General features: G+C 47.8%; 1 protein-coding gene across 1 annotated transcript; it reads left to right on the forward strand.

Moving 5' to 3' along the window:
• Positions 1–1,265: 1,265 nt before the first annotated feature.
• On the forward strand, positions 1,266–5,004 carry ATP6V1G1 (ATPase H+ transporting V1 subunit G1). Its single transcript, XM_040531681.1, has 3 exons — positions 1,266–1,467; positions 2,737–2,837; positions 4,255–5,004. Exons 1-3 carry the CDS (start codon positions 1,386–1,388, stop codon positions 4,426–4,428), a joined length of 357 nt encoding a protein of 118 aa, XP_040387615.1. The 5' UTR covers positions 1,266–1,385; the 3' UTR covers positions 4,429–5,004.
• The last annotated feature ends 5,594 nt before the right edge of the window (positions 5,005–10,598 follow it).

Consider the following 10,598-nt stretch of genomic DNA (forward strand, 5'->3'; position numbering starts at 1 on the left):
TGTTTCCAGCCCCTGCCATGGGCAGGGACCCCTGCCCCCAGGCCAGGCTGCCCCCAGCCCCATCCAGCCTGGCCTTGGGCACTGCCTGGGATGGGGCACCCACGGCTCTTCTGGGCAGCCAGGGCCAGGGCCTCACCACCCTCTGAGTGAAGAATTTTGTCCTTATATCTAATATAAACCTACCCTCTTTTAATTTAAAGGCATTACCCTTTGTTCTATAACTGTACCCCTGACAAAAAGTCCCTCCTCAGCTGTCCTGCAGGCCCTTCAGGCCCTGGAAGCCCCCTGTGGGGTCTCCCTGGATCCTTCCCTTCCCCAGCCCAGCACCCCAGCACACAGCTGGCCCCACAGCAGGGGGCTCCAGCCCCAGGACAGCCCCGCGGCCTCCCCTGGGCCTCTGCAGCAGCGCCATGTCCTTGTGCTGGGGGCCCCGGGGCTGCAGGTGGGGTAGCACTGACATCAGTGACAGCAACATTGACAGCATTAACGTTAACATTGACAACATTAACATCAGCATTAACATTAGCACTGCCGTTAGCGACATTACCGTTAGCATTAGTGACATTAACATTCGCATTGCCATTTCCCTTACCAACATCCGCATCAGCATTAACGTTAATGCTAGCACTACCGTCAGTAGCACGCCACGGGCTTCCAGGGTTGCCACGACAATTAAAATGATCAAAACCCATTAAGTTTTTTTATTTATAATTTATAAATCTATAAAATCAATTTATAATAAATAAAAACAATTTTAATTTTATTAAAAATTTATCCGTTATTTCAACTAACACCACTATTTTATTAATTATTTTTACTATTTCATTAATTTTATTAATTTTAGAATTTATAAAATTTATATCTTATAATTGACTTATTTAATAGAAGATAAAACCCTTTATTTTTATTAATTCTATTAATTTTAGAATTTATAAAATTAACTTCTAAAATTTTATTTATTTAATAAATATATTAAAAACATTTGTTTTATTAATTTTGTTAATTTAAATTTTGTTAATTTTGTTAAATTCGTTACGTTTATTAAGTTTGCAATTTCTAAACTGCATATTTTATAACTTATTTATTTTTTAAATTTTAAAAAACCGAATCCCATCCTCCTGCCCGTCGCCGAGGAGAGGCTCCCTTCGGAATTTGCAAGGGATGGGGCGAAAAAGCGGGGGGGGGGGGGACACAGCTCCGGGGGGGCGCGGCCTGTGTTAAGGGGGCGCGGCCTGGTCCTGAGGGCGTGGCTTGTGCGAAGGGGGCGCGTCCGAGCGCGCGTCCCGCTGGAGGAGGCGTGGCCGGGAGGCGTGACGCAGGACGCGGCGGCGCGGCGACGCATTACGCGGACGCTGCCGGCGGAGCGGCGGCAGGAGGAGGGGGCCATGGCGAGCCAGTCGCAGGGCATCCAGCAGCTGCTGCAGGCCGAGAAGCGCGCGGCCGAGAAGGTGGCCGAGGCCCGCAAGCGTGAGTGCGGCACGGGGCGGGCGGCGAGGGGACGCTGGGGCCCGGCGTGGCGCCGGGCCCGGCGCCGGGCGGCCCCGCGGCGTGCGGGCCCCAGGAGCTGCCCCGCGGGGGGGAGCCCCCGCCTTCTGCCTGGCCCCGCGGGGTTCTTCCCTTCGCGAGCCTGGCTTGTGTCGGGAGTGGAGCAGCCAGCAGGAGCAGGGAGGTGCTCGTCCCCCTGTGCTCGGCTCTGGTGAGGCCGCACCTCGAGTGCTGGGTTCAGCTTTGGGCCCCTCGCTACAGGAAGGACATCGAGGCCCTGGAGCGTGTCCAGAGAAGGGCAGCAAAGCTGGGGAAGGGCCTGGAGCGCAAGTCCTGTGAGGAGCGGCTGAGGGAACTGGGGGGGGTTTGGTCTGGAGAAGAGGAGGCTCGGGGGAGACCTTATTGCTCTCTGCAGCTACCTGAAAGGAAGGCGTGGGGAGCTGGGCGTCGGCCTCTTCTCACAGGTAACCAGTGGTAGGACCGGAGGGAACGGCCTCAAGTTGCGCCAGGGGAGGTTCAGGTGGGAGATTAGGAGACATTTCCTCTCAGAAAGAGCAGTCAGGTATTGGGATGGGTTGCCCAGAGAGGTGGTGGCGTCACCGTCCCTGGGGGTGTTCAAGGAAAGGTTGGACGTGGTGCCTCTGGATATGGGTTAGTGGGTGACACTGGTGGTAGGGGGGTGGTTGGACCAGATGATATTGGAGGGCTTTTCCAATCTTACTGATCCTGTGATTCTGTGACTTGTACCTGCCGATGGCATTGCAAGGAGCAGCTTGTTGTAACGCTCTCTGAGGATAACCCTGAGCGAAGGGTTTGAGGGGAAGCCCGGGGGGGGAAGTCATGCGGTACCCAGTTTTCTCTCTTGCTTCCACAACTGACCTGAAGCAAAGCTAAAATTCTGTGTTCTTCCTGCCATGTTGTTCGGGATCGCTCTGAGATACTCACATGAGCAAAGCCAGGCCTGCAGGTTGCCTCACGTATCTATTGGATGTGAGAACTGCTCCAGTTCTGGCTGCTGGAAGCTGGGGGCTTGGTGAGCCGGGCAGTGGTTCGGTGTTACCTCTGAGGCTGACACCACGAAGCCGTGTGGGTGTGCAGTTTGTGCGGTGCTGACAGCCCCCTGCAGAGGGGGGTGCTGCAATAGCAAATGCTGCAGTCATGGTTTTGCATCAGGTCGCTGGTGGGGTGGGGGGCAACATGCTCTCAGTACTTTCTCTTCTTTATTTTACACGTCGTGTTCTTTGGAAACAGGAAAGAATCGGAGGCTGAAGCAGGCCAAAGAAGAAGCCCAGGCAGAGATTGAGCAGTACCGCCTGCAGAGGGAGAAGGAATTCAAGGCCAAGGAAGCAGCGGTTGGTTTGCTAGATCACTCACCGTTACCTACCCAGCCCCTTAGCCCTAAAACTGGGGGTACTTGCCCTGAGAATCACCCTCAGGGTGGAACACGTTGCCAGAGGTCTACTTCCCTAAGTGCCGTCCTGTGATGCACAGCCACGTGTCGTGGAGGGACTGGTGGAAGTGAATCAGTGTGGTATGTTGTGTCTTGAGAGCCAGAGCTGTGCAGGGGCAGTGAATTAGCGTGGTAAAGCCCCCCTGCTGCTGCGGGGGGGTCTCAGCCTCCCCAGACCCGCTCTGTGTAGCAGCGTCAGAGAAGACAGAGCCCGTTCCTCCTATGGCCAGCTGGCTTCCACAGTGCTAACTTGGTAGAAACCGCTTGCCTTGTGGACAGCGCTCTTTTGCTGAGGAAGTTGTAAGGCTCGTGCTCTGCTCAGCAGCCTGGCGGTGTGCCAGGGTGTACGTCTTCCTCTCGTTCTGAGCAAGAGGAGTTAGGGCCCAGAGGTGCACAGCTGAGGCCCCTTTCCCACCGAGGGCTGTAGCACAGGTAGGATGGTTTTGCTTGCTGTGTGTCCCGGCCGTTTCTTTTGAAATCTTCCGGAAACGGTCTGGCAGCTCTCCTCTCTGTCCAATTTTTGGTTAGCACGGTAACGCCCGCTCTGTTTTCTGTACAATAGCCTTCGTGCCAGTTGGTCAAAATTAATTTGTTAAAATCACATTTTAGTTTGGTTCACTGGGTGTATGATACCAGGTAATTCCAGGCTAAAAAGTAGACTTTACTGCGTGACAGTTGGTTCTGTTTAACTTACCCCTCTACAAAGAGAGAAGTTCTTTGAATTTGAGTCCCAGGGTACTCTCTGTCTCAGCATACTTTTCCACGCCTGTTTTCCCCACTTAAAATGGGAGCTTGCTCTCCCTGCCTTTGCTTATGGAGCAAGGGAGATGCTGTAATCCGCGAGAAGCTCCTTGGCGTGCATATCACACAGCCTGCAATCCTGTTAACAAGCCAGGGATTTTTATAAAGATTCTTCTAGCAGTGGGATGATGTGAAGACCAGGCTTAAACTAAATCACAAGTACTAATTTTCTTAAACCGTCAGGTACAGCAGTGCACAGGGATTCACAGTTCCAGTTGCTGGTACGGTGGGACATTGACTTCTGGAATTCTTCAGAAGCTTCTGCCCTAAACCGGTAGCTGGTGAATGAGAAGATACAAACGCATGGGCTGTGGGTGATAAACTAGGGCAAGTTTTGTGGAAAATCTGAGAGTACAATCCGAGTGTACTCCTGTCTTCTCAGAGCAGTTACTCCCCAGCAAAGACTAATGGTTGAGGTGCACTGAGGCAGTACAGAACGACGAAATACAGAGCTCATCATAATGTTTTCTCTGTTAGACAACTTGCATGTGAGCTTCCTCTTTCCTTTGCTGTTGTAGGCACTTGGATCTCATGGCAGCTGCACCACTGAAGTTGAGAAAGAGACCCAGGAAAAGATGAGCGTAATCCAGCAGAACTTCCAGAAGAATCGTGAGGTGGTCCTCTCCCAGCTGTTGTCACTGGTGTGTGACATCAAACCTGAAATCCACGTGAATTACCGCATCAATGGGTAGTGGTGGAAGAAGGAATAAGTGTGTGGGAAATGCTGGTAGCAGCATTTGAGCTTCAGGTGGAACGTACAGCTCATAGCCATACCCTAACTGCTCTTGTGAAGGTGTTCAATTATTTCAGTGAGCTGTAGGCTATCAGCATCTTGTCGGACTTCTGTTAGTTTCTTCATTGACGTAGATTTAGAGCTTAATCAAACATTACGTGACCACGTCTCAGATCTGTGCTAAGTTATTAAACGTGTTCAGGTTGGCACATTAATGCTCCCTTATTTTGGGATAGTATTCAATGAGAGCCTTTCCTCTGAGAAGTAGAAAGGGGGGAGAGATGCTGGCCTTGAGTCAGTAATTGTTAGACCTGCGTAACTGTATTCTTGTTGACCAAAATGCATTTTTGTGTGTTTTTAGCCTTCATACAGGGTTAAACCTCGTAAGAAGAATTCTCTGGCTGTACAGTGCTAGCTGATAATCTTCAGGTGCTTGAGTTTCTCTGTATTGAATATCCTCTGTATATGCTGTTAGCTTGAGTTACAAGTCTGGCACCATGACACTTGAAAGTAAAAACACTCAGTGAACTCCAAAGTCTCTTTAGTCAGTCTTCTTGTGCCTGCTAACTTGTTCTGAATCCTGTCGGTACTCTCAGCGTGTTGCATGAAGAGTCTGGACCGAAGAATGAATATCAAATATTGATAAAAGAAAGTAAGGGAATGCAAATGTCAGAAGGTCACAGCAGGTAAGTTTAAAACCCGTTAGAGAGCTCCTCCTCTTGGCTCCAGTCTGATGCTTTACCAGCCAGATCGTTCTGAAAACCTTCAGGAGCAAATGTTCTTCTGACTATTAGGGGAAATGTTGCCAGTTCACTAGTATAGTTTGATGGCCAGGGACTCTGCGGTAATTATCCTTCCTTTAGTCAAGTCCTAGGCACTGCTTGTTTATACCAAGGTCATGCTATATCCTGTAGCATCCTGCTGCGCTCAGGAACAGTGTGAAATAATCGTCTCATTCTTTAGGCAAGAATACACACAGGTACATCAAGAACTTTCATGTTTTAGCAGTTTATTCCACCCCACCTTCCCCCAGCAGAATATTAAATGTAACTTTGATTTTTTTTTTTTGAGTTCAGTTTCAAGCTTTTTGCAAAAAGGAGACCTCAATCAGCACGTAGCTGATCCAGCCTGCAGTTCGTGCAGTTGGAAGAAACCTTGATGCTGTTCCTCAGGCAAAACCTTGGGTATTTCTGCAGACCTTCAGTGCAGCGTTGGAAAGCCTCTCAGACCTGTAGAGTTTGATTGGGAGGGAGGAAAGCAGGGTGGATGGAAGTCTTAAAGAAACAACTATCTGCCAGCAGTCACGCGGGGCAATGAAAGAGGAGACTGCTGTGGTGTCTCCTGTAGTAATACTTTAATGCTAGTACGCTGTAGTTTTGAAAGCATCCCTTTAGGAATTGAGGCTATTAAATGGGTTGTAAAATTGAAACAAAAGCCTCCTGTGAAGTAAAATGCGTCAAGCTGGGAAAAAAGCCAGGTTGGTACAGGGAGAACAGGACCAAAGCATTTTTAATCAGTCTCATCTAATGGCTGGAGAAGTGCTATGGCCTCATAAAAGGTTGTAGCCATGCTAATTCTGGTCTGTCCTTTGGAGATGAAACTTTTCCTCCTGTTGAGAAGAGGTGCTCAGATTCCAGCGCGATACTCCTCAAAAAAGTCCTCCTAGCTCCAGGCTATAATTAGCAATTTCGTCCAGTTTGTTTATCAGGAAAAGGAAGCTCTTTGTCCAGAAAAAATATGGTGCGTGTCCCCACTTTCTCCTACTGATTTGTTGTATCCCTTTGTTAAATGAGCACTTCTTACCCCAGTTCTCTAGAATAGGGAGAGACAGAAAGGGGAAAAAAAGAAGTAAAACTCTCCCCCCATTATTTCCTTCCTGGCAGAAGAGGATGTGAAGGCTTATTCTTCAGAACACGCAGAAGTTCCAATGCTTGCAAGCACATCAGTTTTCTGTGATGTTTCCCTGCGATTCAACTGGTGAGAGTTACCTGACTGCATACTTCTCACAGAAGCAAGTATTCCCAGTTACTGCTCGCCAGGAAGGCTGGCTTTGTTTGCAGTGTAGATGTGTTGTTTTAAACTGAGATTCTTTAATCTTACGATGAGGTGTTCTGAGAAAAGGAGGCCTACTGTTGTCTGTGTGCTGAAGCCAGACTCCTAACGAACACTCAGCAGGGAGCAGTTTCCTACTGGCAGATGTACGGAGTTAGAAACACAGAGGTATGGAGGTAGACACAGCTTCTTGCATCTGATCTAGACTTCCACCCGTTCTGCAACGAGTTTGGTTAATAAAACCAGCCCCAGCTGCTAGTACAAACCTGTCCCTGAAGTCTCCCTCCTGCTGCTCTGTCTGCATTGTCCCTGGCAGATGTGACCCCGTGTATATGTGATGTAACTTGCTCTCATACCCCAAAAAGGGATCAGAAGCTGCTTTAAGCATCTATAGCACCAATCCTTTTACTTTGAGCTCTGACCCCTGGAAATATGGACAGATTGCCAGCCCAGTCAGTCCTGGTGCCATATGGAGGTAAAAAGTGTTCAGCGCTGACGTCCCGCTTTGTTCGTGCGGTGTCCGGCGAGTAGCTGTGGCTGTTTTCTCCTGGATAAAGCTGCGTGCGGATGAGCAGTTTCCTGGGATCAACACGGGCATAGTACAGGACTTGCACAGCATGATTTGGCACCGGTCCCATCCACGTTCATCAGCAATGGTTTGGAGTTGGTCTTTGGGGTATTTCTTTTTAGACGTTATGTGTACTTTACAGTTGATGCTTTTCAGTTTTAAAATACCATTGAGAAGACTTGTCCTCTGTACCGTGGGGAGAGCACCAGATGGACAAATGGCTTATTAACGCCAAAATGTTTGCGTCATCTGGATGGCTTAACATGCAGTACAAGGTGCAATTAGGACACATTTGTGCTGCTTGAAGCCCGAGCTCAATTTTTAGGGCTTGCCTGTGCTCACGGAGCTTGCTCCCTGCTCAGCTTGTGATGTTCGGTCTGAAGGTCGGCATCTCCTTGCTGCTGCCTGTTAAGGAGCGCTCCAGATAAAGCTCCTGCTGTCTGGCACAGGCAGGCTGCTCGAGTCCTTGCTGGAGGTGATGCTGAGGACGGACTGGCCGCTGGCATTTCTGGGCAAGCTGAGCACAAATTTGCTTGGTACCTCAGGGCAGTTTCGACATCAGTATCCTATGCAGACCACCTAGATGGATGGTTGCAGCCTTGTTAGCGAGTGGGGATGTGGAATGAAGTGCCCACTGCAGGAGAGAGATGGTGTGCTGGCTGTGACCAAAGAGAGACAAAAAGGATAAAAGGGACAATTTGATCTTATGCTCAGCACCCCCCTCTGGAAGGGAGGGATGAAATCAAAGCCCCTCAACACCTCTGCTCTGTCTGGTGATGCTTGGCTTCTTTTTTTTTGTCAATTCAGGCTCAGTATGTCCTGGGCTTCATCCCTTGTGCAATTCTTGCAGTTAAATACAGAATCTAAGTAGGAGAAGGGCCTAGCAGTGGACAGGAGCGTGTGCAGGGGTGGCAGGGGTGACCCTCCCTGGTCGTTCACAGCCTGGGTGATCCCAGGAGGCGCCCCAGAAAGCAGGCATGTGGCAAAGCAGTGCTGATGGTGCTTCCTGTGACATAAGAACAAGAATCGGTTAATTATTTTTATGGGAACATTCTGTTTGAAACCTAGCATGTGACTTTAGTTTCAGGGCAAGTTATTTTCTGATCTGAAGATCACCCCAGCTTCCTTTCCCTTCTGGCTCTGTTCCCAGGGTCCAAACAGAAACAAAGCAGGCAGATCATCCCTAGCCACATATCTAGAACCCAGGAATTTGGGAACATTTTCATTGAGAGGGGAGCAATTTTGGCTGCCAGTGCTTTATCAGAAGGTCCCCAGGCAGCTTCACTTGGATAGTGCAGAACCATGAGAGAGGACCCTGAGTCTTCCCAGTGCTGTGGCTGCAGCTGGTTTTGACTGGAGCCATTTGCTGTCGTGCCAGGCTGGGTGCTCGCGTAGAGGATTTGCCTTGCAGGAATCATTCAGCATATTCCAGTGTGTAAATCCAAACTTGCCAACCTTAAGTTCCTCCTGCTTTTGCAAGACCCCTACACAACTCCTGATGATCTTTAATAAGTCTGGAGCTTTTAATGTTAGGAATAAGCCCATCAGGCTGCTGGCAGTCCTTCCCTTCCTTCTGTCCACAGCTCCAGGCTCCTGCTGTTTTCCCTGCACTCACGCCCACCAGATGCAGCAAGCAGGACAAGTTGGTTGCAGATACCTATGTAAGAACAATACAATTCCTCTTACGTTCCTCTCTCTTTGCCTATATGAAAGCAGGTTGTTTTTCCTTTCCTTTGTTTCCTTCCTCATCTGGAATCTCTTTTCCTCTTATCTGACACCAGTAGTTCTTGCATTAGTGCAAAATAAGAAAGAAAAGCCTAGAATCGACTGTTCACAACTGAGGTTTTGGCTTCAAAGCATTAATAAAAAGACTATCAAAAACCCTCAAGATAAATGTTCTGCTGAAAAAGACAGTTCCCCAAAATAATCCAAGTAAGAAGGTTAGTTTAATCTTTCTTTGAGGTTGAAAGGAGAAAGTATTAATTTCTTGCAGAAAAGATTGTATCTTGGACTGGCATAGAAATAGAAAATAAATAGGTATGCAATTATATTAGGCTGTCTCAAAATAATCTAATAAAGCACCAGCTGGATCAATAGCCAAATTATTATCCAAGGCACATAGCAAGTGTCCTTTTTTTAATTTGAGGTGCGAGAAAGAGGCTTTTGCATTACCATAATAAAAAGCATAATATTTTAAGTCTTCACAGGAAAAAAGGCAGAAGTAGGGAAGAAAAAGAACCTCACTTTATGCCTTAAGCGAGTGAGCGAGTGTCATTTTTCATTTGAAACATGTATTTTAGGAATATTGTGAAATGAAGTTTTTGTATTTAATGACCGTCAATCTGTCAGCTTTGTGGAGCTGTTTGACAAAAAAAAAAAAGCACTGTGAAAGAAGACTGTGTGCTGGAAGAGGGGAAGGGCAAGGCGAGGCTTTCGACAACTTTGTTCTCCTCATTAAGGCTCACTGGAAAAAAAAACAACCAACTGATGAAAGTTATCTTCAACTTCTGCTGAAAGTGCAAATTCATCCAAAGAAATGAGATCTGCCTGCATTGGCTGCTTCTTTCTGCTGCAGCAGGCACAGCTGCAAACAAGACCCACGAAGGGAGAGCCTGCAATTGCATGCAGACCACTACAAACAGGGCAGAGGTAACAGTGATGTGCTGTCAGCTTTGGCTGGTTTCAGATATTGCAGAAAAATTATATTTATCAAACCATGTAATTAATAGAGAATGTGGTCTTGGGGGTCAGAAAAAAAAAAAAGAGACTGAAGAGTATGTGCCTCGGTATTTAAAGCAGTGGGACTTAAAGTAAGTGGCAAGATCTCAGAAATGGCGTTAAGAATTGGACAGAGGATGAGGTTATCCCAGAGGACAGGGCTAACTGGTTGCTGTCAGGCTGGGGAAACATTTCAAACAGCAGTGTTTTTTTCCCGGAATCAGGTTCCCTGTAATTTATTCATTAATGCAGAGCGATGGAATAGAGAGTACGGTTATAATGTATGTCCAGGGCACCAAGCTGGGAAGAGATACAAACAGTACAGAGGACTGAATTACAATTTTAAATGATCTTGATAAATGGGAGGAATGATCTGAAACTGATACCATGAAACTCCCCAAAGAGAAGTCCAAAACTGAGCTAAGAAAGGTGAAATCAAATACACAAACCCAACCCATAACCAGCTGCACGGCACTGCAGAAACTGTGACTATTAAAACTTCCCCCAGACTCAGAAAGCAAGTATTTTAGTTTTGAAATGAAGCCGCTGTGCTGCAGCACGTTAATACAAGTGTCCCGTGTCAGATGGAGGAGAGAAATACTTGTCGTGGTTGTGCATGGGGTGAGGTCTCTGCCCCCTGTTTGGATGCGGAGCTTCGAGACCCCATAACAGAATGACGGAGTCTTGAGATAAACCAGGAGTTGTTTCAGAGAGGACAGATGTTGATTTTACACCAGGCTCACTGAGGCTAGAAGAAGTCATTGGCTTAATTTGCACCAGGAACGAATTAG

The sequence above is a fragment of the Cygnus olor genome, chromosome 19 (genome assembly GCF_009769625.2).
Source record: "Cygnus olor isolate bCygOlo1 chromosome 19, bCygOlo1.pri.v2, whole genome shotgun sequence".
In the NCBI taxonomy this organism is placed as follows: domain Eukaryota; kingdom Metazoa; phylum Chordata; class Aves; order Anseriformes; family Anatidae; genus Cygnus; species Cygnus olor.

Coding starts and splice junctions, on each gene's coding strand:
- ATP6V1G1 (XM_040531681.1), top strand. CDS start 1,386: ATGGCGAGCCAGTCGCAGGGCATCCAGCAGCTGCTGCAGGCCGAGAAG. Junction 1,468..2,736: donor GGTGGCCGAGGCCCGCAAGC/GTGAGTGCGGCA, acceptor CTTTGGAAACAG/GAAAGAATCGGAGGCTGAAG. Junction 2,838..4,254: donor TCAAGGCCAAGGAAGCAGCG/GTTGGTTTGCTA, acceptor TTGCTGTTGTAG/GCACTTGGATCTCATGGCAG.